We start from the raw sequence: 27,391 nt of genomic DNA on the forward strand, positions 1-27,391 counted from the left end.
CCTCAAACAGGTCCATGTCCTTATGTTGGGGGCCCCAGAACAGTACTCCAGATGGGGTCTCACCAGAGCAGAGTAGAGGGGGAGAATCACCTCCCTTGACCCACTGACCATGCTTCTTTTGATGCAGCCCAGGATACAGCGGGCTTTCTGGGCTGCAAGCGCACGTTGTCAACACATGTCCAGCTTTTCATCCACCAGTACCTCCAAGTCCTTCTCCTCAGGGCTGCTCTCAATTCCTTCATCCCCCAGCCTATACTGATACTGGGGGTTGCCCCGATGCACGTGCAGGACCTTACACTTGGCCTTGTTGAACCTCATGAGGTTCACATGGGCCCATTTCTCAAGCCTGTCAAGGTCCCTCTGGATGGCATCCCATCCCTCAGGTATGTCAACTGCATCACTCTTCTTGGTGTCATCTGCAAACTTGCTGAGGGTGCACTCGATCCCACTGTCTATTCGTTGATGAAAATATTAAACAATACTGGTCCCAATACACACCCCGAGGGACACCGCTCATCACTGATCTCCAGCTGGACATTGAGCCGTTGACCACTAACCCTCTGGATGCAACCATCCAACCAATTCCTCATACACCAAACAATCCATCCATCCAATCCATATCTCTCCAATTTAGAGAGCGATGTTGTGAGGGATCACGTCAAAGGCCTTACAGAAGTTCAGATAGATGACATCTGTATGTCATCCCTTGTCCACTGATGTCACTCCATCATAGAAGGCCACTAGGTTGGTCAGGCAATACCTGCCATTGGTGAAGCCACGCTGGCTGTCTGAAATCACCTCCCTGTCTTCCATGTGCCTTAATGTAGCTTCTAGGAGGAGATCTGTTCCATGATCTTCCCAGGCACAAAGGTGAAGCTGACAGGTTGGTAGTTCCCAAGGGTGTCCTTTCTACCCTTTTTAAAAATGGGTGCAATGTTTCCCTTTTTCCAGGCACCAGGGACTTCACCTGACTGCCATGACTTTTCAAATATCATGGAGAGTGGCTTGGCAGCTACATCAGCCAATTTCCTCAGGACTCTGGGATGAATCTCATCAGGTCCCATAGACTTATGTATGTTCACATTCCTCAGGTGGTCATAAACCTAATCTTCTCTTACAGTGGGAGGGACTTCATTCCCCCCGTCCCTGCCCTGCAGTCCTGCCTTTACTGGTAAGACCTGCATTGAGGAATCCTGGCTCTCTAAGACTGGGGTGGAAGTCTAGAGGAAGGAAGACTTGCTCTTAGTGGAGCAGGATAAGCTTAGGGAATGCCCAAACTGGACATAAATAAGTCCATGTGACCTGATGGGATGTATCCATGAGTACTTAGGGAGCTGGCTGATGTTATTGTGAGGCCACTCTTGATTATCTTTGAAAGGCCTTGGTATGCTAGAAGCAGCTCCTGAGAGAAGGCAGCAATGAGGAAGATCCAGGGAACTGCATCCTCACATCCATTCCTGGGAAGATAATGGAGGAAATCCTCCCAAAAAGCATTGCCAAACACATGAAAGACAAGGTCACAGGGAGTGGTCAGCGTGCTTTTCTGAAGATGAAATTGTGCTTCACTAACTTCATAGCCTTCTGTGGTGAGGTGACTGACTTGGCAAATGAGGGGAGAGCAGTGGAGGTGTTTATTTTAATAAGGCTTTTGGCAGTTTCTGATAACATCATAGATAAGCTGATGAAGCATAGAATCATAGAAGAGTTTGGGTTGGAAGGGACCTTTAAAGGTCATCTAGTCCAATCCCTCTGCAATGAGCAGGGGCATCTTCAACTAGATCAGGTTGCTATCCAGGCCAGTATGGGCTGGATAATTGGATAGTGAGGTAGAGTGGAAACAGCCTGAACTTCTGGGTTCAAAGGGTTGTGATCAGCAGCACTGAGACAAGCTGGAGAGCAGTCCCATGTGGTCAATACTAGGGTCATACCACTTAACATCTTCATTACTGACCTTGACAATGGGGCAAAGTGTGTGCTCACAAGTTTGCAGATGATCCAAAACTGGGAACAGCAGCTGATGTACCTGCTGATGTCTCTCTGAACAGAGACAACTGACAGGTTGGAGAAATGGGCAGAGAGGAACTTCATTAAGTTCAGCAAAGGGAAGTACTGTCCTGCACGCAAGGAGGAATAACTCCATGTACCAGTAAAAGCTGAGGCCTGACTTACTAAAAGGAGCTTTGCAGAGAGTCTCTGTTCAAGCACTTCCTGACTCACCAGTTAGAGCCTGGTGTTTTATCAGTACAGTTTCTTACCATGTTTAGGCTGATGTGACTAAAGTCCTTTTTGCAGCTGCCTGAAGCCAAATTGGTGTAAGAGCAGCATGTAACTGCTCCCTCAGATAAGCCTGGTGCCAGTTTCAGTTTGAGATGCAGGTGTGTGAAGTTTGACAGTTCATGAGCTGCTTCAGAAGCAACTCCTGAGGTTAAACAGTTAAAGGCTGTCACTGGGCTAGTAATTATTTCCAGCCCACAAGCTGAGGAATAGTAAACCTACCCTCAGCACAACCCTAGCCTCATTGCTACCCACTAGCCTTTACCCACTGCCAGACTAGCTGATGGGAGAAGCAAATGTGGTAAACTGAATCTTATGAAAAACAGCAAGAGAATCAGTTACTTGTCAGCCAGAGGTGTCTTCTGGCTAGGTTCATCATGCAGGCACACAGAATTTGCCAGTACTACACAGTCTGCTGCAGCTTTATCATGTCTCCTGACCCCAGGAAAGGGATCTCCAGGGAGGCCTGCTAACACCCCCTGCTCAACAGAGCACCTATCACTGGTACAGGGGTTTCTGCCTTCCCAATGCTAAAATAAGTATTTTTAATGTGTTTATTTGCAAATGTGTTTTGTTGGAAAAATGTTTTCCTAAACTGCCAAGAATTCCATGAATGATTTTGATGTAACAGAGTAAAAAGCCACAGCCTGCACACATGCTCTAAAACTTCTCCTTCCTGTCACCCTCTTTGTGAGCATCACATTTCCTTATGTTCAGGGCCATGTCATGTTCTTCCATGGAACTAGCCCTTCAAGCCACCAGCCACTTGGGAAAACTTCGCGCTTTCCTGGGTTTCCTTAGGGACAAACACCCCTCCATGGTGGCTGAGGCCAGCCTGCTCTTGTAGCCTCCCTGGTGCTCAGGCTCCTTGGGGAATGTCTCGCTTGTGCTGTCGAGGGGAAAACTAAAACAAAGCTTGCTCTCTTGGCGTCGTGTGCCTCCTGCTTTTGCTACAAAATTCACAACTGGCTCATGCTGACTGAATAGAATTACAAAGATAAACATTTATTAATGTGCATGAGGTGTACCAGCCAAACTGGGCACATCCAAGTGACTTTTCTTTAGGGGTTTTACAGTTTACACTATAAGGGTATGATATGAATCGTCCAATTACCTACTAATGCATATTTCTAGTTATCCAATCATAAAAAAGTACATTTTTTAGGTCTTGCAGCAGCATCATCCATCAGCATCCTTGAAGTTTATCTGTTAATCCAGATGTTTCAATTGTGACTTCAGCAAAGTTATCGGGCATCATCATTAACCAGTGTTTCTCTTAGATACGGATCCTTCAGTTAATTTTGTGAGAACAGAGGTTTTCTTATCTTAGTCAATCACTTGTTCTTTTTTGTAGGGGTGGGTGGTGTGTCTTGGGTCTGAAGATAACGACAGAGCGACTATACGCTAATAATGTTGTTAGCTCCTAAAGACTGTGTGATCTCAATTTAGATCACACTATCCAGGCAGAAATGTAAAAAGACAGAAGAAACAGAGAGAGAAAATTAATTGCAGGTAGAAAGATCTGGCAAACAGCTGGCTCTCGTCTCTGCAGATTAAGGGAGATTAGGAAAACCAGTGCTGTGGTGTGACTCCACTGATGGCAGCAATGAGGGAAACTGCGGTTAAAACAACTGTGCCTGTTGCCTGAGGGCTCCTAACCTCCCCAATCTGCCCTGTACTTCTTCTAGGCTTGGGAAGATACTCTGTTCTAAATATTAAGGGCTAGAAGTGGGGAGAGACAGCCCCTTTGTGCGAGATTTGGGGGTTTTCACAACATTTCAGGCCGCTCCGTGAGCCGTTCCTGCGGCTTCCCGCCACAGGTCCCGAGGCGATCGCAGGGAGCAGGACTGCATCTCCCGTCATGCCGCAGGAAGCTGCCGCCATTTCGGCACCGTCCCCCGGAGCCGTTGGGTCAGGGCGGCGGCGCGTTCGCCGCTCCCCGCCGCCGCCATGAGCCGCCTCAGCGGAGGTTGGGACGGCGCCGGCGAGGAAGTCCAGTTCCTCCTGGACCTGTGAGTGCCGCCCCGACACCCTCCCCCCGTGCCCGCCGGCCCCCTGTCCCTCCGGGAAGTCCGGTGGGTTTGGGGCCGGCCGGGCGGGTCAGACCGCTGCCCTCACGGCGGGGCCACGGCCTTGAGTGAAGGCAGCGCCACCGAGGCAGCCCGCGGGGCTCTCCGACGGGGGAGCCTGCAGGAAGGGTTTGGCCAGGGTGACAGGGCAGGGGACAAGGTTTGGCAGGCCTTTGCGGGGGGCGGGTAGAGTGGGTGACAGCGTTTGGTAGTGGTGGCAGGGTAGGTTTACAGGGTTTGGCAGAGGTGGTGGGGTTTGATGGGGTGGCAGGGTAGGTGACAAGGTTTGGCAGAGGTGACAGGGTAGGTGACAGGGTTTGGCAGAGGTGGTGGGGTTTGATGGGGTGGCAGTGTAGGTGATAGGGTTTGACAGAGGTGACGGGGTTTGATGTGGCAGTGTAGGTGACAGGTTTTGGCAGAGGTGATGGAGTTTGATGTGGTGGCAGGGTAGGTGACGGGGTTTGGCAGAGGTGACAGAGTAGGTGACAGGGTTTGGCAGAGGTTGCAGGGTTTGATGGGGTGGCAGGGTAGGTGACAGGGTTTGGCAGAGGTGACAGTTTGGGAGGAGCTACAGGACAGGTGGCAGGGTTTGACAGGAGTGACAGGGTTTGGTGGGGGTGACAGAGTTTGGCCGGTAGATAACAGGATGACTCTTGACAGATCTGGATATGGAGGGATGGTTGAGGATCCCTGGCTTCACCTGGCCCCAGTGAATCCTTTGAATGGTGTTTTGCTTTGAGTTTTTCATTATGTCAAATTCCTCTGTGTTTAGGAGGGAGTTAGAGCATAGGGATAAAATATTTGATTTGACAGATAAAAGAAAAATAGCTAGCAAACAATACAGTTAGCCTTAGACTTCTATTCTTCTTGTAAAGCACTGAAGATAAAATTATAGTTGCCCTGGTGTAGCCAATAAGTGTTTTATTGTTTCCTATAAAGTACAATGACAGTGAAAACATTTATAATTTAAATGATTACTTGTTTAAACTGCAGATCAGTAATGTGCTCTGAGAATATCAGCCAGCTTTTTGAAAATAACGTGATTAATCTTAATAAGCTTTTCTCTAAAGCTAAGTTGAAAATTCTGTGGCAAGAGACAGTTAAATGTAACTAGATTGGCATAGCTCACATCGATTTCCATGTATCTGCATTGGTTTTGGAGTATTTTCAGCAAATTTGAACGAAGTAGTTGGTCTAGATTTGCAGGTCCCTATTCAAGCACGGCTGCATTAGCCACTTAGTATCTTCAAGAGAAAAAAATTAAGCTTGTAAGTTTTTAGATTCAACTGTTTTTATATACTACAGTATATAGTGACAATCTACCTCCTTCGAGATGAATTACCAGAAGAGGTCATTTACCCAGTGGCCAAAATGTCGGTGTCATATGATAATAAATATGTATTGATGGCATCCATCATAGAAGAGGGAATAGTCAAATGGTAGATGCACACATAGCCCCCCAAAAGGCTCAGAAAGTGTTTGACTCACCCTAGCCAAAGGTAGGGTGCTGTTTTGCAACATGGAGGTGCTGGTTCATTTGGGATCTCAGTAAGAACAGTGTGGACTCTCAAGGTTAGTTAACTGGTTTATTGCATAAAGAATAGTAGTAGTAGAAAACGTGATAGCAGTCTTATGTCCCTTCTGATGCTGAGGACCCTGGCTATCGCAGCATGAGACAAGGCCCTTCACATTGATTAGTGTGCTGCACAGATCCCATCTGTGGTGAGGTTCACACTCCTTGTGGTCTTTAGAGCCTTCATAAGATTTTTTTAGAAGTAAGCAACTATTCTTCATTTCTGCAGTCAAGTAAAGGAATGTTACATGTAGATACACTGTTTAATCTCAAGGCAAGACAAAGAATGTGGAGGTGTAATATGCTTGCCATGTACAGGCTTCTCTGTTACAGTCAGTCAGCCAAGTTCATCCAGCAGTCACCGAGGTACGGTGAAAACATTTCATTCTTACACACCTTCAGAGGAACGAGTTAAAGGTGATCGTGGTGTGTGCTCAGGTTATGTAATGGTCACTCATGCTGACATATAGGTCTCTGCAGCCAAGGCCTGTGCTTAAACTCTGCCCAGATTCTGCTTGAAATCGCTGTCTCTTCATTACAGTGTCTTCTGCAGTGACCTGCTACAGATGCCCTTACTACACTGTGCTAACTTTGGTGGTTTTTTTAATGTGCTTCCACACTGGATATCTTGCTTCTTTCCTTGCTTAAATCTGTGCTACACTTCAGATTATAGAGCCTTAATATTTTGACTTCTGTAGAATTTTTAATCAGTATGAGTTTAATTCACTGTGATTTGGTTTCGTTTTGGTGCCAGACAAGGTTCTGTTGCAAAAAAAGTTTTCTATGAGGATTCCAGAGCTGTGGCTATATGCTGAATCTAATTTGGCTTAACTTGAGGCTGCTGCTGCCCCCTGCCCTCAGCCACTTGTTTTGGCAGTATTATTTCTGTGACCTCACAGTTTTTTAGTCAAGGCAATTTTCATTCAGATGAGATGCTGAACAGCTCACTGTGCAACTGTGAATTTCAGAGCCAGCATGAGGAAGGCACAGTAAAAAGTGGTTGGGGAGACAAGAGGAGTGGAACTAGCCTTTTCAACCCCTGTTTGGGCTTTACATTTGGTGAGAGTGGTGTGTCATGACAGCTGGACTGCTTATAGAAATTAATTACAAGGGTTCTGACTTGTTAATAACTTTTCTCTTTTTTCAAAGCTAAACAGTACACATACTTTTTTTGTTGTGCATGATTAATCTGTTAAAATTATGTTTAAGACGTGCATTACACTACATGCTTATGTTCTTGTGATTAACCTTAGATCTTAGACCTGGTAATTTCTCTTCATGTGTACTGTAGCACTTGATACCATAAACAATTTCTACTTTTGAATGGTTACTAATCCTTTTTCACTACTTTATTAGTACTACTGCAGCAGTTTTCTATATTAATATAACAATATAATTATTATTATACCAGTAAGACTAATATTTGAAACTAATAATTACACAACTTTTTAACAAATGTGTGTAACTTTAATGTATTGTTTCTTGTCTTGTGCCAGTCAAGTGATGGCCATCTATTTATGCCAGGCTGCACTTTAAGCTTCTTACTTATGCTAACCCTTAGGCTTATTGTTTAACTAGCAGAACTTAGAGCAGAAACTAAAAACTGAAACAAACCTATTAGTGTGTGGAGTAATCCTTTTAATAAAGTAATTATTTTTAAGATCTCCAAACCTAACAGAAAGTGCATTTATTAAGGTCTTTCTGCAGCTTGATGGTATCTGCTGCTTGTCTGCCACTTGTTGGCCTTTGCCCCCTGCCCCAAAAGAGAAATTAGCACACCAAAGGTCACGTGCACAAGAACATCATATTGGAAATATTTAGGAACATTCTTTTTTTTTTCCCCCTCAAGTTATATTAGCTTCTGTTTCCTGAAGTTATTGTTCCCAAGATGAGAAATGACCAGCTTACACGTGCATTCCTAGCTGGTACAGTTTTAAGGCCAGCATGCAGAGGTATGCCAAATTTGTAGCTGATTTACATAATTATGCTTGGTTGAAAACTGACAGTGTAGAAGTTGCAGGGCCTGTCAAATAGAGTGGATTTGTGGCCGGAGCAACGCTTGCTGAAGAGGTGGAGAAGGCAGCTGGGGCAGGTCACAGCTTTAGCTGTCACACTTTTAGGAGGCTGCTGTTACAAATTTCTCAGAGCCCTGGCAGGTGTTTTAAACTGACTTGTTAACGCTCAGACATGAGCTCAGAACCGAGAGGGTTTCTACCATCAAAAATGAGACTCTTTGAGCAACACAAATTAAAGATCAAATGTAAAGGTGTTTTAATTAAGATTGTCACTACATGATAAAGAAGTGTGCCGCACATGTAAGTCGCCGCAAGAGTATGTAGAATATAAATTATCCAACCGTAAAGAATGCAGGAAGATGTATCTATTTTGTTATTTGCCATTAAACCTATTTTAGTATCTTTTCTTCTGATGTGTCCTAACATCTGTTCTGCTATTCTATTTCATGTGACATAACTTGGTATAAGCTGCACCTTGGTGTAAGTTAGACTATTTGTAGAATAATTAGTCATAAAGTTCTAATATACACATTTGTCCTGTCATAAGGCCCTAACCCTGTCATAAAGCTTAAGGTTAAAGATCATAAGTCTTTTGTGTTCTGCACCTCTTGATGGAACAGATGAGTGTGCCATTTGAGACTTTGTAGACAACTCTGAACTATAAACAGGTGGTAGGTATAACAAGTCTGATAATGTGGAGCAGGGAAAGAGCAGTATGAGATTTTGCAAGAAGGAATAGTCTTTATCAGGTCATTTTAGGAGTAAAGCACTACTCAGTTTTCCCTGTCCATGAAAAACAGGATTCATGGTTTCTTTAATTAAGTCAGACTGAGAAAAAAATCTGCCTGACGGGTGAATGCATTATACTCTTTACTTACCAGTCTTAGTTATTGCTGTGTATATCCAGATCACATGAAAGTATAGATGCCAGCTACAGTAGAAAAAGTTACTATGCAGTTACAGTAACTGCTCTGAGTTTATTAGTAGAGTGAGTTAATGGAAAAACGTTGATGCCACAAAACCAAAATGTTTTGTAGGATTTTAATGTTTTTTTTCAATATTTTGGATAGGGTTTAAAAAGAAAAGTTGGCCCAGGGAATCAGGTAGCTATGATCAACAGATAATAGAATCTCCAATTCAAAGCACTCCATTGCTTATGTGGACTCATGTTAGGAAGGATCAGCTGATTGACCCCAAAGGGCAATAACTGAACTGGTGGTAGCATGGAACAGCTGGAACTGATAAGATTTGAAGGCAGCATGGCTGGATGCAGAAGATGACATCTTATGGCTTGATTATTCTAGTTCTAATATGTAATGCCTTTTTTTGACTGTACTGTAACTTTCCTTTATTTCAGATGCCTTCAATGTCTGACAAAGAACCTTTCCAGATATGCTGCTGATATTAAGTCATTACCACCCAACATAAAGGATAAACTGATTAAATTAATGAGTAGGCAAGGGCAAATAACTGATTCAAATATCAGTGAGGTAAGAACCCATTCAAAAATATTCTGTCTGTGGTAGTTAATACACAAGAATGAACTAAACTAAAACTGTCTACATGAGACAACACATAAATTCAGGCCTGCTTACTCTGTCTATATATTTACAGGTTTTTTTCTTAAACTCTATAATGCTAATAGTCCTGTATTAGTAGTAATAAGATTATGTTTGTGGTGACATGTAAATTAAAAATGTTCTCCCTTCAGTGATAATTGTCTTCTGTGTAATCAGCAGACATAAATTATCCCTTTTCAGTATGGGAAATGAGACTTATTGCAAACCAGTCTCTGTTCCTGAATGTAGTAAGTTTCAAGAAGCTAGTGCATAATTTAGTAATGAAAAGATTTCAGGAACTTGTTAGATTTCTGTTACGTTCTATCAACTTTATGCACATGATCTCCACGTAATTTTTTTAAATATTAATTCTTTGAAATACAATGATACTAGGGCAAGAAGTTGGTAGTTCAAATTCTTTCAGCCCTTTTGCTCACTGATGTCTGTCAGTGTTTCAGAATGAAACCAGTTAATGATTTTTCTTTAGCTGTTAATTCAGGGGCACATCTGGTTTGGTGTCTATCTACTGTTATCTTGTTTAACCTCAAAGGGAGGCGTGAGAATTGTGGAAAGCTAAAGGTTGGCCTTGGTGAAACAGCAAATGAATGACTCCCTGTTCATTCCTGCTTTGACCTGTAACTTGGAAGAGGCAAATAGTATCAGTTTCTCAGAGTCAGAATAGTGAAGCCAAGAGGCAGAATCAGAAGTACTACGGAAAACTCATGAACAAAAACATTTATCTTCAATATGCACCATTTTTTCATTGTAAAAAATAAGTCTTTAAGTAAAAATCAGAGTTTTATTAATTTATCTTTGCCAAATTTGAGTTGACAAAATTTGGTTTTGGCTATCTTTTCAGTAACTAATCTTTTCTGGGCATCCAGAGAGATGTATATAATTAAAACCGTACAAGTGTGTGTGTAAATGCACAAAACCTATTAGGATATCTTTAGCCTGGAAAGAGACTAGAGAGTTTTAAGTTACAATCTTTCCTCTGTCTCTTTGCAGCATCTCATCTGTCTTTGTCTTCATTCAGCAGTTGATCAGTGCCTTCTCTTGGAGCCTGTTTTCCATCTGACACTAGGATATTCTGTTCTGGTCCCCTTTCTCATGTGTTTTTCCTTTCTCCATTCCTGCAATTTCCTACAATTCTGTCCTTAGCTGTCATCACTTTTCTTGGGCATGTTATACCTTAGCTTTCTTTGCTGACAGTTTCCAGGTTTATCTCATTTGCATTTAAAAAAAAAGCTAGCTACCTCTTGGGTTCTGAATTCATACTGTTTCTTCATACCATTTAGCTCTTCAGTTTTCTTGTTCTTTCATCTAGCAGATATTCTTGTTGCTCGGCATAGTAAAAATGGCTTATGGTAAACCATAAGCTAAACCAAAAACGGTTTAGCTCTTCTTACTATTACTTGCTCACATCATGTACAACAGTAGTATTCTACGTGGGCCATTTGCAACGTCTCAGTTAGTCTTCCATATGGATAAGGAGTTTTTTTCTTTGTTGCTGCTTCCCTCCTGCCCTTTTCTTTCATAGTCTCTGCAGTATTGCAGCTAGATCTGTTCTCTTGCAGTTTTCCAGGCTATGTGATCTCATTTGCTTTTATGCATGTCCTTTCTTTGGTGGTGTTTAAGCATTTTGCTTAAATTTCTTACAGTTTAAATTCTGTTAACCTGCATTTATGTATAAGCTTCTATTTCATCTCTTACCTCCCTGTTCTTGCACGTATTTGTGTTGTCATGCATTTTTTTCCTTACTCTGCTCTTTGCTTGGAGCAGCCTTCCATGACACGCATGCTGAACTCCTTCTTCTGACTCGCTTACCATAAAGATTCATACTTACCATTCATACTCACTTACCATAAAGCCATTCAGCATTTGTCCACAGGATATAAATCTGTACTTTAATCTCCTGTACTCTGCATCCAGTCTTTACTCTGTCTGAAATTCCATCTTCTTTGAGACAGATTAGATTTCAGTATATGCATTTGGTGAATATGAATCTGAATAACAACAGAAAGCAAACCACTAAGTAATACCTGAGCGTGTGAAGAATCACAGGCTAGAGAAGCTTAATACCCTCGCTGCTTTAAAAAGGCAGTATTCTGAAAGTAGTTGCTTCTCACTTAGACTTCCTTGCATCTGATCCTTCTTTTTCTCATGAGATTTCTCGTGTGGCTTCAAAACCAGCAGTTTTTTCACTTTTGTTGTGTCCTAGGCAATTTGGAGTTGTGAAAGAAAGCCAACAGTCAGGGAAAGCATCTTGAATACATGTTAACGGTCACTGGCTTTAAGCACGTCATCTCTGGGTTTGGCTGTTTTGGTTCCTTAGATATGAATTCAAAAACATGAGTGAAATAAGAGCTGAATGTTATCTTGTGAAAACTACTCAAAAGTGTATTGTGGGATGTGTTGGTGGTTTTGTGGCACAAAGAGACATATTTGAGGCTTTTAGCATTTGGAGAAGAAAAGCTGTCAAAGCTGTCTGAGGTCTGCCATTCATTTTGCAGAAAGGTTACAATTACAATCTACTAGAAGTTTTTGTTTTTTTCAAAAGGTTTGTCAGTAAAGATTTTAGCATCTTATATATCTGCAAAACAGAAAACCAGTATTCTTTGTAATATCTTTATTGTACCTGTTAGAATGGTGAACCTGAGAAAAGTATAGGCCTTTAGCAAGCCTGCCAGCTATGCTGTTATCTTTGCTTGTGTATGGAGATTTACCGTATGCTTTTATCCTTGTGAGTTAAGGAAGGGAATGACAAGCTGAAGGGAGTAATATAAGGTAACGTGAAAACCTGATCTAATGCCTGTTGGTCTGAAGGACAGCTCAGCAAATGTATAGACTGTTTGTGCAAGAGGGGGCTATGAACAGTATTTATTAAAAAGTGATAAGAATCCTTGAAAATTAAATTAGAAGTAAGATATATGGCTATTGTTACTTAAAATCTGAGGCCTTCCATTGCTTTGGGTCTAAATTTCATAAATGCCCTGTTGGGGAATATTTTGCAAAAAACTCCAACCTATATTGGAGGGAGTTTGTGGGGAAAAAACACTATGTTTGTGGGAGTGAAAAAGTCTGTTTAGTGAAGATTTGGTACCTTCTCATGGTATGATAATGAGATTGCTTGTTTCTGAGAAAAAGAATATGTGTGTAGATGAGAAAAATACTCTGGGGCAAAATATCTTTCAAATATCATCCTTATCTGTTCAGCGGTTTTAAGTTTTGATCACAGTCAGTATTTTTTTAGACTTCAGATTTCTGCCGTCAAAGTTGTGCTAATAAGTTTGAGGGTATTATCCTTGGTAAACATATCTGTGCTGGCAGAATCACTAGTGTTAGCGACTGTACCATCAAAACAGTACTTCCACTGTTTAAATAGTAGTGTTAATCTGCTCCTACTCTAGATGTGATCACAAAAACTGAACGTTCATGCTGTTAAGAGATGAACTGTTGCGGCATATACTCGGTATTTTCTTTAGCTTTTTTAGTTCCTAGGACTGGTAACCCCATTCTTGAGTGAATATTTTTTAAAAGTTCTATGTGATGTCTAAAATTACAGGTATTGTAGATAAAAATATGCATGTTCCATGACATAGCAGAGTTTGACTGAAATAGTAAGTTTTCATTACAGGTATTGCACCCTGCTGTAGAGTCTCTAGACCTCCGAGACTGTGATATTTCAGATAATGCATTATTGCAGCTTTATAACTGCAAGCAATTGAAAAAAATCAACTTAAATTCTTGCAAAGAAAACAGATTGGGAATCACTTCAGAAGGTATGTTATCTGTGCACAGATAACTGGGATCTTACTTCTGTTTCATTTTTCTTGTTAGATTGGAGTAAATTGCAAAAAAATACCCGGGGTAAATATTGCTTAATAAAATCCCCAATGCCACACCAATGCTAATGAAAAGTCACTTCAGTTGTGTAAATTATAGGCCTAGGGCACTGATTATCTTATGAAAGACAGCTCTCAAGTTACTCTCATGCTAGGTTTCTGGTAAAACTATGCTACATTTGATCATATTTGCCACTTCATCTTAATTATTCGTTCCTCAAAACTTGTTCCAGAGCCTTACCAGTACCACTGGGGTTGAAGTTTCAGGCTTGTGATTTCCTAAATTACTTTTCCCCCTTTTTAAATTAAATGTATTTGTTATTAAATAAGCTTATAGCATCTTCTCTGACTTAAACTATTTGACTTGCTTTAGGACTTCAGGATTTTAGGTGTTACTTTTAACCTCCAGTTTCAAGTTGTATCAGGAGCTGCTAGCTTAAAAGAATTAAGCTTGCCAAGTTTTATTTCCCACAAGTTTTGTTTTGTATTTTCATTACACTTACTCCTATGCTCCATCATTAACTCATCCTTATTGAAAATTGAGGCAAAATATTAATTTAGTGTTGAGCTAATGTATACCATACTTTAGATCAGTCTTGGTTTGTATTTCCTTACCACTGCATAGTGATACATTTCTATTTTTACTTAAGTAATTGGTTAAACTTCTAAAAATTGGGTTTATTTATTTTCAGTGTCACCTCATTGTTACACTTCTTGTGTTACACCCCTGAGATATAGTTTGCGATGGTCTTCCCTGCATGCCTTCGTCTGTCCACTGATTTCTAGTACGGTTCTTAAGGTACCAGCTAAGCCTAGAGCTCTTTACGTATACTTTTCGTCTATTTGGACAGAGATTCCTGATTACTTTGCAATTAAAACTGAGAAGTCTCGTTCTTTATTGGCAAGTTCCTAGTCCATCCAGCTTTACTAACTTTCCTACTTATAAACTGAGCCCTTTTAAAACCGAGAATCAGTTATGAAGCCTTTAATTTAAGATGGAACAGTTCTTTATCACTCATCTCAATTACATACAGGAAAAAAAAGACCCCAAACCACCCCATTTTAAAGCAGTGTTACCTTTTACTAATTCAGTAACAGGTGGGGATTTTTATGTTGGGGTTTTTGGGGTTGCTTCGTTTGTTTGGTTTTGCTTTTGTTTTTAAGAAACCTGCTAGCTACCACATCCAGAAATATCTGAGCCCTGTAATAACTAGGAAGCATTTGCTCTGTAGGTTACACATGGAACATTTGGTGTCCTTTAATACAATATCCAGTAGTACCTACTTCTCTGTCAAATTCAACTACCGCTACTGTCTCTTCTGTCATTCTTTGCAAAGCGGTTCTGACCCAAGCAAGTACTATTTTATCCATGTTTCTTTGAAGTTCTTACATAGTAACATATCTTAATGACATTCAGCTTTTTATTTCTATCTGTCCAGAAGTGATGTGATTTTTCTCTACAACTGGAATCATCATGTTTCTATCATCCATGAAATAAATTCCTTTCATGAATTGGATCTGTAGTTCACGTACTTGTATTTTATTGACTACCTCCTGACAACACTTCTGTGCAAATATTTTGGTTATTACTAATTGTCAGGGCTATGAGGGCACCAACAGACCCTAATGGCCATGACCTGTCCCACCTGCACCGGCTGTCCATGGACCTTCAGTCCCATCCTGATCTGTGTCTTAGGTGTACCTGATTCCTGTCCTAGCGCTATCATCAGTCTGCTTTCAAGCCATTGCCTTTTTTTCACATGCTCACTGATGTGATACTTCATGTATATAATACCCCGCAGGTATCCCTCTGCAGTATGAAGGTGAATTCAGCATTTAGAAATTTTTATCAACTCTAGCATCATTGTCATTATATTTTTCTCATCCTTGAATTAAAAGAAACCAGCCGCAAAATAATTTCCTTGTACAGAGTCTTGCTGGCATGGCATAAGATGAAAGTTGAACAGTCAATGACCAGGGGACAGTATATTGGATTCAGCATGGTGATTATGTTAAAAAATGAATAATTCTTTAAATTGCTGTTTCTTTGACAGGTGTCATAGCACTAGCCTTATCCTGTCCTTACTTGCGTGAAGCGTCTTTTAAAAGGTGCTGCGATATAACTGACAGTGGAGTTCTTGCTCTTGCACTCAACTGCCAGTTCCTGCAAATAGTGAACTTGGGCAGCTGCTCAGGCATCATGGATGCATCTCTGCAGGCACTAGGAGAAAACTGCAAATTTCTTCACAGTGTGGACTTTTCATCTACTCAGGTAACTATGGTGGCAATTGGTTAATTGACTTTTGTTTATTTTTTAAGATTGTCATGATAGAATTGAAAGGGGATCTTTTTCGCTGTACTCTTGACAAGATTTAGGACCACAGTTCACTTCCAATTTCCTCCTCTCAAGGAAAAGGAAAGATGTATTTTGCATCTTGGTAAACAGAAGAATACACATTGTGGTTTTACAGCATGTATTGTGGACCAAAGAAAACTTTTATTAGAATCTACTTCATACTGGAGGGTTTTTTTCCAGAATTTTTATTTTTTGCAATAATTTTCTTCAAGTTGTAAAGTAATCCAAAATATTTCATTTAAAGAAAGTAGAATCTTGGACAGTCTGCTTTCAGTTAGGACAAACTGACCTGAATAATAATAATATAGGATGTTGTCGTGCTTTAACCCCAGCCTGCAACGAAGCACCACACAGCCACTCGCTCACTTCCCCCAATGGGATGGGGGAGAGAATCAGAAGAGTAAAAGTGAGAAAATTTGTGGGTTGAGATAAAGACAGTTGAATAGGTGAAGCAAAAGCCATGTGCACAGGCAAAGCAAAACAAGGAATTCATTCACTACTTGCCATCAGCAGGCAGGTATTCCGCCATCTCCAGGAAAGCAGGGCCCCATCATGCATAAGGGTTACCTGTGAAGGCAAACACCATCACTCTGAACATCCCCCTCCTTCCTTCTTCCGCAAGCTTTATATGCTGAGCATGACATCACGTGGTATGGAACATCCCTTTGGCCAGTTGGGGTCAGCTGTCCCAGCTGCATCCCCTCCCAGCTTCTTGTGTACCCCCAGCCCACTCACTGGTCGGGTGGTGTGAGAAACAGAAAAGGCCTTGGCTCTGTGTAAGCACTGCTCAGCAATAACGAAAACACCTCTGCGTTATCAATGCTGTTTCCAGCTCAAATCCAAAACATAGCCCCATACCAGGTATTATGAAGAAAATTAACTCTATCCCAGCCAAAACCAGTACAGATGTCACATAATATAAGCTCCTATAACTCCATAACTAGTTCTAGTTCAAGAGTGACTATGCTTTCTGAATGGCTTGTCAGCGTTATGTTATGAAGTCAACAAAGAAAGAATGGCATTTAAAATGTCAGAAAGGGCAGGTAAGAGGATTTAGCAACAGCATTTAGCATGAGAAGTGGGAAATCAGCTGCAACAGCAATACTGTAACGTACTTCATCGTTACAGTAAGATAGTGAACTGGGGAAAAGGATTTTTTGCGTTAAGTGTAGTGTTCAGTTGACTGTGATGGTGAGTGATTACTCTATGTTGACTGTGAGTCAAGCACAGAACATTCATAATGAAATGTCGTATCTGGAAAACACATAGCAGGTTCTTATTTTAGATGCTATTCTTCTTTCAGTTTTTCCAGAAGTAGGGCATCAAAAGTAATTTTAATCTTTTCTTTGGTAATTTTTATTATTATCATTTAACTCTCATTTCTTCAAACTTATTTCATTACTTTTTTGTTCCCTTGCCTCTCTCTTCCTTTATGTGAATAGCTAAGTTTTCCTGTAAATGTTTTCAATGAGATGAAATCTTCTTGAGTAACTAAGCATTTCCACATTTTTTTTCCTTTCTGATAATCATATGATGATAATACACTAGAATTCTGAATTGCATTTGACTAAAAATAAATGGAAACATATACTAGATGTAAATGAAATAAGTGTAAGATGGAGCAGAGAAACTATGGATGGCTCATTTCTGTAGAGATACATGACAGGTTGCAAGGCCTAGCCTTATTCTTGTGTTTGATTACCAGAATGCATAGTAAAAATATCAAGTGGAACTGGCAGAGCTGTGTGTAAAACAGTGAGAACGTCGGAAATCACGAACAGGCAAAGAAGGGCACAGCTCACTTGCAGGAGCAAGGAAGCAGATGTAAAGGGGCCAAATGCCTCAAGGTGATGTGGCCATTTTAAAAATAGGCTCATCTGGTGACTGCAGAGATAAAGTACAATAAGTAGAAGGTATAGAAGGTGGTGCAAAATAACAAGAAATGGGGCAGGTGAGGCAAAGAAAGGATTGAACTGAGAAGATGTAGCTCTGTGTCCCCTGGATGCACACAGAGAGTGAGAGTGGAAGCTTGGCCTGAAGGATTCTGCTACACTGGCCCAAGACTGCATAAGGAATCTATTTATGTTTACTTATCAGTATGCTTATGTTACCATTCTGAGGAGGCTGGTTTTATACATAAGCCCTGTACACTGCTCTACTTCTAGTGTACTCTAAATACCAGCAGCGTTACCAGGTAGAAACACAGGCTCAAGAGTCCAAATCCCTGCACTAATTAAACAGTACATTTCCTCTTTAATGTTCATTGACTTGGTGTATGGCAAATAATTGTAGGAAGAATCTTGCTTGAAAGGGCTGTGCTAACTGCAACGGTTTTCTAGGTAGGGTGTGAGACAGTTTATTCTCTGCAAAACATGTTGGCAAAAGCAGGAGTGTTGTGGGTTAGCCGTTTCATCTGTCTGGACATTTCTTGTGTAGAACAGAGAATGGGTTGCTAATGTACTTAACTGCTGGTGCCAGGATATGTGAGCCTTTTCGAGAGATGCATGCGGAGTTTGGTGACAACTGGTCTGTATGAAGAAGCTGATGTATTTGTGGCTTGGTACCAAGTGCAGGTGGTTTATCCCCAATATAAGAGTGTATCCCTTGTTGAGGATGGGTAGATATGGCATTACAGACAGTGCACATAGGTATTCAATAGAGTAGGAAACAATACTGCAACGCTGTAGTAATAGGATAGCAGTGGTTACTGTGAGCTTTTACAGGGAAGTGAGGGGACTTTGTTTTAATACAAAACTGGTTTCATGCTCTTACGCTGTCATAACTGTATACTCACAAGTATGAAGACAGTAGCATTCAGGTGGTCTTTCCACCAACCAGGCAGTCTGGTCCAGGGTTTTTTTTTTTTGATGATGTGGAGGATAAGGGACACAGGCTATCAAATCATTTACTCTGGCTGTTTTTTGGTTGGTAACTATGCACTGGTTTTGGATGTACTGTTTTATAATCTTTAGGAACTGACGGTGATTACTCTCTCCATTCTGTCCCATCTATGGGAGTTTTTAGAATTTATTCATTTACCACCCTTTGTCTCCTGGTCTGGGTGTCTTGAGGAGCTAAATGTGCTGGCATCTTGATGACCTGCTAAGCTAGGTACTGACAACACCTGCCATTCTTATAGGTCTTTGTGTGCCTCCATGCTGGGACATTCCTCTCCATGTGCACTGATCTGACCCTTTCTGTTACAGTTCTGTACAGTAGGCTTGCAGTAGAGGGCCAGAAGGCAATACGATAATTTGTGCAATGGGAATAATCAAATCTTTAAACAGAAATGGAGCTTGTGGTCTCTGGGTTCTATCTGTCAAATTTGGCTGAGCCTTACTATGTATATCTGATGACTACTATTCCTGCCATCTAATGTAAGCTCTATGAAAAAGCCTGTGTGACAGATCTGATATCCAATCCAGCTTTTGAAGTGGGGAGGAAGTTTAATGAATTTGGTTCCTGGAAGCAGACGAATAAATTGGCCTTTCTTGCCTTTCTAAGGAAAGGAGTGTCTTTTGTCTCTCTCCTCTCTCTTGCAGGTTGTCATTCCTTCATGGCTGGCTGTAGCCAATCACTTTGATAAACCTTTTAGTGAGAGTGTATGGCGACTGCTGTAAGACTGCTTGTTTGAGGGATTTTTGTCTTATGTAACTTGTTTGCTTCAAGATAAGTAAGACAGCAGATAAAAGACTTGTGATTACTTTTTTTTTTTCCCCAACCCAAGAAACTTCCTTCAGGAACATCTCCAGCAGTCCTGAAAACAGGGGAGAAATTGGTCTAGGTAGAGCAGAAGTGCTTTAAAACTTATAAATTAAAAGTGCCATGCTTTGACCATAATAGCATACCCATTGTTAAATGAGACAAGGAAGCTGCGGAAGTAGCAGTTACACAGTTGGAAACATCCCAGTAGAAAGCTGGGATCACATGGCAGTAAAATGCAACAGTGTTTAATAGACTGAAAAAAACATACTTGGAACATTTTTTCTACTAACTTAACTGGGAAGAAAATACTGTAATGTTAAGTGTACTCAGTGACTGCAGGGAGTAAATAAATTAATATTTTTTTTACCCCCCAAATAGCTGTGTTTGAAAAAATTGAGCTTTAATCCATTGTGTTAATAATGTGGTTTTTTGTCTAGGTAACAGATGATGGCGTTGTAGCACTAGTGAGTGGAACGTGTTCAAAGAATTTAAAGGTAACTTCCTTAACCTACTAACAAAGAACTGAACAAAAGCAAATACCTGCATTTTTAAATTATCGTCAGTGTTACTTCTGAGAGATGGGTTTTATTGACCGACTTTTGCCTTTGTTTGTGTACACACTCGCCCTGATTTTGGATATGAATTGAATATTTTCTGTCTCTCTGTAGCAATGCCCCAGACCAGCTTCCTGAGAACCTCAGTCTTTTCAAAATGAGTTTTCTTCTGTTGAGTGTAGTATGCTTATTTTAACTCATGTTGTTTTAGAGAGCTGTATAATAAATGCAAATGAATGCTTAACTTTTCCCCTTGATTTCTTTGGAGTTGTTTCTTGATTCTATTGAACACTGAGGCAGAATTCATAATGTGGATAATTTCATGGATTTAAGAACTCAGCACCTCTGCATAGGTAAATCTCTAACTTGTGAAAGCAACTGTGAAAAAGAAGTTGGCTTTGCATAAAGATTCTCTGGGCACTGAGACAGTGATAAAGTGATGGAGAAGAGGCATCCCCTACCTCTTAACATAAATAATCTTCTACTTTTCTATATAGTACATTTCTTATCTGTGTGTGTGTTTTTGCTTTCGTAAAGGCTGGTTCTGAATCCAAGCTATTCAGCTAGAAACTAAGATGGGAAACAAGTCATACTTTTGGTAGTTTATAGTGTTTAATAAAAGAACCAACCCTAAACAAAAATACCAAATCTGGGTCAACTGATATTATTAATAACCTGGAAAAAATAGAGCTGTTATTGTTTTATTTGGAAGATGAACAGTTAGATTTGGTTTTGGTGTTTTCCAGCTGATTTTGTCTAGTTTGAACAATCTTTCTAGTTTTGATAAGTCTTGTGGTACAAGATGAAATTATTAATTTTCAGACCATAGCAATGAGAGATCTTTTTTTTTAATATACTAGAAGTGACTTGAAAATGTTGTCTGTTAGCTGGTTACACCTTTAGCTGTAGCATAACATTGATTCCAGATTTTCTAAACAACCCTGAGAATGTGGAAATAGTCTTCATAGGACACCTCTCATATCCAGCCTACAAATGTAAAGCAGTGTCTATCACTGTGACTTGAATTAGGTCATTTGGACTAGGTTGGTCTCAAAAGTCTTCTGTACATATGTCTTAAAACACAAATATTGTAATAAGTTTTCATAAGTTTATTGTAATAAGTTTTGGGTTTGCTATTGAGTAGAGCGGCATTCTATAAAGTTCCTAGAGGGTTTTGAAGTATCTTCCAGCAATGTTGGTATAATTACTGTCAGTATTATCTTCCCTCTTCTGTATTATTACTGTCCACAGTTTGCAGAGAATTATTTTCTTGTGTGTAATCCCTTTTTCTTCAAACCATAGAAACACAGTTCCATTTATTTTTAATAAAAATTTCCAGCTTACAAGATGTGGCCTTTGGTGTTTCCTGGTCACATTGCCGTAGTTTCCATTTCTTTGAAAGGGCATGGGTTTTCTTTTGTGTGTGCTGCACATGAACACCTGTGGAAGCTGTACTAGATCAGGAAGAACAAGTTAGGTAGCATACATAAGACCTGCTTTGTCTGTAAGTGTTGTTAAAGAAGGTAATGTTGAGGTGGTGGGCTTTGATTTCAGAAGATCTAATGTGAAATTTCAGTCATGCCAGACTGAACAGTATTATGGATTTTGCTTGTTTGTTTTCTTGTGCTCAATACTTGTTTTCACTTTCTTAAAAGCCATGTATTTAAGTGCTTTTGCGTTTGGTTTTTTTTGGATGGTTTTTTTTTTTTGGGTGGGAAGCAGTCTGTGCAGTTTTAATAAGCCAAAATTTAATGTTTTTGCATGGAATGACAATTTAAAAACAAAAGTTGTGTAAGTTGTATTCTATCAGTATAAACAGCTAGAACAGTTTAGGTCTCTTGGTTTACAAACAGTAAGAAAAAGAAATTTAGTAGAGAACATGGAATTATTTACTACAATCTCTCCTTCAGTGTAACTTTTCCTTGTCTGTGTCACAATCCTCATACCTCTGTTTCATGTCATCAAAGTGAAAATTTATAAACAGTGATCTAATGTCAGGTACACAGTGAAAAAATAGGGTCTTAAAATTCTCAAACTGTAACTAGCAGGCAACTTTATAAATCTTCTTACTTCATTCAGAGGCATTCAGATTCCACATTTCACTTATTAAAATGAACTAAAAACTATATATATATCAGCTTTTGTATATCTTGCTTCTGTGAATACAGTTCTTGTTTTCTGCGTCATCATTCTGTACAAAGTTGCATTTACTACAAAGGGCTCTTTCATTTCTGACCTCTTTCAAGATCCTTGAAGTTTATCATTTGGAAAGACACTCTTTCACAATAAAATAACGGAGGTTTTTTATTTTTACCCCAGGATCCCCAAAGTATATTTTCCCAAATCGTATTTTCATTAGATTTGATAGTCTCTTTCCTGCATTTCTTCTTGTATGTTGTATTTATTGATATGTAAGGCAGTTTAGAGAGGGGAAAAAAAGTTGGTAATAATCTGTTAATTTATTCTGAAGTTATTCTTTCTCTAGCACATACAACAGCGACTAGTTTTACAACTGCAGAGAAATGAAGAACACAGCAGGTTTTAGTCTTGTCTTGGAAGAAGTTCTTAGACTTCTTTTAGGAACTAGATAGACATATAGATAGACATATAGATAGAATTAGGAACCTCAGCAGAGACTCGTGAATCCTGCCTGTTTTAGGAAACCCCAGAATTCAGTTTGGGTTCTGTTCTCCTGGACAACAAATTGCTAGGAGAATGTGTGTCATAGGAAACCTGATGGGGCTCAAACACCATAGAATCCCATTGAAGTGTTTTCTCAGCTATCTTGAATGATATAGGTGTTTTGGGAAAACTCAGGTGTTTTTTGTTTTGACTCTTCATAGAAAAGCTGTCTAATTTTTCCTGAGGGTATTTTCCTGGTCTGCACAGGACCACATATGGGGTCAATGTACAGAGGAGTAGTAGGTCATAATTTCTCTGGGTGGGGATCTCTGAAAATGGTTGGACAAAGGAAAAGCTCTGCCTTTCAAACTATGGGTGCTCTGACAGGCTTTTGTTACTACTATATTCATAACAGGAGATCCACATGGAACGCTGTGTGAATCTGACCGATGTTGCTGTGGAAGCAGTCCTTACTTCTTGTCCGAAGATACACATTTTTCTGTTCCATGGATGCCCATTGATAACAGGTAGGTCAAATCATGCAAGGAGTAAGAAGAGTAATTACATCCTGACAGTATCGTCTTGCTCTCTGGAAAAGCACACTATACTTTGTGAATAATCCCAAACAAATAATAACTTACTAGATAAAATAAGAATCATACGCTGAGATTTTCAAAGCAAGGTGAGAGTTTAGCTTTGAAATATGGCAACCTTCAAAGAGAGATTTTTTGTTGTTTTGCAGTTTGGATTTTGTTTTCCTTTTTTTTTTTCCCCTCAACATGCTGATGAAGACCGAAAGTTGATAAGACTTCAGAAAAATGTTAGCATCTTAAACCCCTGCTCTATTCCAAAAGTATGGAACAGCATCCATTCAAGAAACAGTGGAATGGAGTAGGACTGGTCAGCCTGAAAAAAATAAACCAAACTTAAGAGAGGTTGTGATCTATCTTGGGTTTTTTAAGTTCAGATGGTTGATGATCCTTTACAGTTACGTGACTGGAGAAAGAACTTGAGTGGTTTTGAATTACCACAGGTATATCTGAAGTGTGATACTGTAATAGCAAGATAAGCATAAATGCAGATATATAATTGATTTATTTTGCTGTTTACCTGATTTCTAAACACCACCTATATATATTCTGAATGAATAACAAGAAATTCTTTGGTTCCTTTGCAGATCGTTCCCGAGATGTTTTAGAGCAGCTAGTCATATCAAACAAAATCAAGCAAGTAACATGGACTGTTTACTGATTATTTATTGTGTACGTATGAGTGTAAAGTTTACAAGTGGGAGAGCTCTTTCAGAAAACAAGAACCCTGGAGAAATAGCTGTTGACTTTTGTACCACCAGATTGCTTCCCTCTTTATTCCCACCAGAGGTCTCCATCACCATTCCAGTCCTTGCCTTCGAGTCTGGGCTTCCCCATTGTCTCTACTTAGAGCTCTGTCTGTCTTTGCATCACTGATCATACTTCATTAAGAAGAAAGTTGAACTGTAATTAATATTATACTGTCATCGCTCAGCCTCCTTGAAGTATCAGATTTGGCTACTGCTTAGCATCTTTTAGCATTTTAGCTACATACACAAACCCAATTTAAGTAAGTCTCTGTTCTGAGTTTGTAGTCCGAGAGGGTAGTTGCAACTAGAAGTACCAAGCCCAGACATAGTATTAACACTTAACACAGAAGTGTCTGTAAAGTTAGGTCTTCAATCTGACAAAAGTCAACAGAGAGAACTGGTGAATGGAGGTGGCATTAACAGCAATGTGAATGTATTTTAAAAGTAGTAACAAACGGTCTCCTTCCACCATGTATTTTTGCTAGGTCTGGAGGAAAAACCATAGGTACCTTTCTTTTGATGCTACAGGTTTCTGTTTTTATTAACCGTCAAGTACTTGCTGGATTTTTACACATTCAAAAGTACAGTTTCTGAATGTGTAAACACAAAATTGCTTTGAAATTATTGTGGGGACTTAACAAATTACAGAGCAGTAGCTATGACCAATAAAAGAATCTTGTATATCATAGAATTGTAGAGTGGTTTGCGTTGGAAGGGACCTTAAAGATCATCTAGTTCCAACCCCCCTGCCATGGGCAGGGACACCTTCCACTAGACCAGGTTGCTCAAAAAGCCTCATCCAACCTGGCCTTGAACACTTCCAGGGAGGGGGCATCCACAGCTTCTCTGGGCAACTGTTGCAAATCCTGATTTAGGATCCTGCTGACCATGCCAGTTTGTCATGAAATGGGTGGAATGCACCTCAGTCAAAAGAGAGAATTAGCAATATGTTTCAACAATATATTTTGTTGATAACAAAGCTCAGTGGTAAATGCGACAGTGGTTTAACAAGATTCGATGGCAAGGTACACTTGATTAATTACTGCATTGAGTTAGACTCGAGTTAGAATGATTCACATAGAGACTGGAGATGCAGAAAGGTAAGGAAGATGCTCCCACTGAGTCATGAGGTTCAGAATGGACCCCTTTGCTTTCTAAACTCCTGATGGAGCTTAGGTGCAGCTAGACCCAATCTTCGTCTCAGACTTGGTCAATGGTTTATATCTAATGGGAAGAATACAAAGAGTGAGGAAGATGCTCCCGTTGAGTCATGAGGTTCAGAATGGATCCCCTTGCTTTCTAAACTCCTGATGGAGCTTAGGTGTGGCTAGATCCAATCTTAGTCTCAGACTTGGTAAATGGTTTATGTCGAGTGGAATTATCTATACAAAGGTTATAATAATTAAGATTTAATAGCTCCATTGATTGGTAATGTTTCACTAGTATTAATTCAGCATGCTAACAGTGACTTACCAAAGATCTGCCATTAGTAAAAGGTCTCTGTGCCTCGAGCAGCAACCTTGAGAGGTGTCCCAGCTCAGGGGGAGATCGCCGCCATGCAGCCACGCTGCCCAGCAGGGAGAGCTCAAAAGCGGCTCACTCAGGCTATCACATTTATGGAATAAAGTTGTTGGCTCGTAGTCAAATTACATGTGATGGGAAAGGTATGCACGAGACTCCTTGTACCCACAACTTTGTTCTTTGATAAGTGAGTCTTGGAAACACCACCTGCTATTCATGTGTTAATCACATAGTCAGTGATCTAAGCTCATATGCATTGATGCTCACTGTGTCACTCTGCTCATTTGTGAGTTTCAGAGAACAGATTGAAACTGGAGGAGTTCATGTCCCAGCTATGGCTCAGGCCTTTACCTCCTTTGGAGTCTGTACCAAACTACTGTTAGTTTGGTTAAGGGGTCAAGCGCATCCGTCACAGCAACCTGTTCCAGTGTTTCACCACCCTCACAGTAAAGAATTTCTTCCTAATATCTAATCTAAATCTGCCCTCTTTCAGTTTAAAACCTTTACGCCTCTTCCTGTCGCTACATGCCCTTGTAAAAAGTCCCTCTCCAGCTTTCCTGTAGGCCCCCTTCAGGTACTGGAAGGCTGCTAGAAGGCCTCCCTGGAGCCTTCTCTTGTCCAGACTGAGCAACCCCAACTCTCTCAGCCTGTCTTCATAGGAGAGGTGCTCCAGCCCTCTGATCATCTTCGTGGCCCTCCTCTGGACTTGCTTCAACAGTCCATGTCCTTCTTATGTTGGAAGCCCAGAGCTGGATGCAGTACTTCAGGTGGGGTCTCAGGAGAGCGGAGCAGAGGGGCAGAATCACCTCCCTCGACCTGCTGGCCACGCTGCTTTTGATGCAGCCCGGGATACAGTTGGCTTTCTGGGCTGCAAGCGCACATTGCCAGCTCATATTGAGCTTCTCATCAACCATCACCCCCAAGTCCTCCTCATGGCTGCTCTCAATCCATTTCCCACCCAGCCTGTATTTGTGCTTGGGATTGCCCTGACCCACGTGCAGGACCTTGCACTTGGCCTTGTTGAACTTCATGCGGTTCACACGGGCCCAGCTCTCTCAAGCTTGTCAAGGTCCCTCTGGATCGATGGGTGGGCAAGTACTTATTTGCCCTGGCTTTTCCCTGTGTTCCTGTATGAAAATCCTTTTAAGGAACAAAATATTGGTCCTCGTAAGCATAGTTGTGAGTGAAATAGGAGCAAATTTAGTGTCTGAGTACATGAATCTCAGGATGGTAGAGTTCAGCAGAGTATGTGTTCTGCTGTATGCGGCTTATTATATCTCCAGTGGCCTCCAGAAGCTGAAAATAACAACCATTTATATATTGTTCAATTGTAGTCATATTAAAGAAAAAAAAATTAGAAGTGTAGAATGAATTTATTACATGATGGACCAGTGGTCTCATCACAGTTATAAGTCATATTCATTGGCTTTCTTGAAACAGCATAACCTCTAGTGAGACTCCTATGATTTCTACACTAAAATTTTTAAAATGCTAGCAATTTGGGCATTATACAGGGCAGGTAGCACACTATGTTGATATGCTGCATCTGGAAGTAGAAGGGTTTAGCTAGCGTGGTCTTGCACGGGTCTGATGACCCTTAGAAACCCATGAGTTTACGCAACCAGAAGGAATGTGTTTACTTTATAATTTAACACTTGTCATAGCCACACTCAAGTGTTGCAGAAATAAACCAGTCTTCTACTAATCTATTTAAAGTGTAGGTCAAATTGCATGGAAGATAATGATATCATATATGCTGTATCCAGTAATGTTACAGGATATTATGATGTCTGACAATAATCTCTGTTCTTCTGTTGATTGTATGGTTTATGGAAGAGCAAATCCATTTAGAAAACCTGTTCAAGTGTAACTGAAAGCAGAATTTTCAAACTCCAGTGCCTAAATCCCTAACTCTTGTTGCATGCAGTACCATGGCTCAGCCCAGTGATGAATGTGTTC

At 40.4% G+C, this 27,391-nt stretch overlaps 1 protein-coding gene across 3 annotated transcripts; it reads left to right on the top strand.

Annotated features, from left to right (window-relative positions):
• Window positions 1–4,178: 4,178 nt before the first annotated feature.
• On the top strand, window positions 4,179–27,137 carry AMN1 (antagonist of mitotic exit network 1 homolog). Of its 3 annotated transcripts, XM_068402213.1 has the most exons (8): window positions 4,207–4,286; window positions 6,885–6,975; window positions 9,289–9,421; window positions 13,128–13,272; window positions 15,390–15,607; window positions 19,834–19,890; window positions 22,988–23,099; window positions 23,750–27,137. In XM_068402213.1, exons 3-8 carry the CDS (start codon window positions 9,380–9,382, stop codon window positions 23,821–23,823), a joined length of 648 nt encoding a protein of 215 aa, XP_068258314.1. In that variant the 5' UTR covers window positions 4,207–4,286; window positions 6,885–6,975; window positions 9,289–9,379; the 3' UTR covers window positions 23,824–27,137. The 3 variants fall into 3 exon arrangements, with proteins under 3 accessions (XP_068258313.1, XP_068258314.1, XP_068258315.1); XM_068402212.1 differs by lacking the exon at window positions 6,885–6,975 and having other exon boundaries at window positions 4,179–4,286; XM_068402214.1 differs by lacking the exons at window positions 4,207–4,286; window positions 6,885–6,975 and adding an exon at window positions 5,685–5,915.
• Window positions 27,138–27,391: the final 254 nt, after the last annotated feature.

The sequence above is a fragment of the Nyctibius grandis genome, chromosome 5 (genome assembly GCF_013368605.1).
Source record: "Nyctibius grandis isolate bNycGra1 chromosome 5, bNycGra1.pri, whole genome shotgun sequence".
In the NCBI taxonomy this organism is placed as follows: domain Eukaryota; kingdom Metazoa; phylum Chordata; class Aves; order Nyctibiiformes; family Nyctibiidae; genus Nyctibius; species Nyctibius grandis.

Excerpts from the sequence above, each read along its gene's own strand:
- AMN1 (XM_068402212.1), top strand. The coding sequence starts at position 4,225 with ATGAGCCGCCTCAGCGGAGGTTGGGACGGCGCCGGCGAGGAAGTCCAG. Across the intron at positions 15,608-19,833 it reads TGGACTTTTCATCTACTCAG|GTAACAGATGATGGCGTTGT; the intron begins GTAACTATGGTG and ends TTTTTTGTCTAG. Across the intron at positions 19,891-22,987 it reads CGTGTTCAAAGAATTTAAAG|GAGATCCACATGGAACGCTG; the intron begins GTAACTTCCTTA and ends TATTCATAACAG.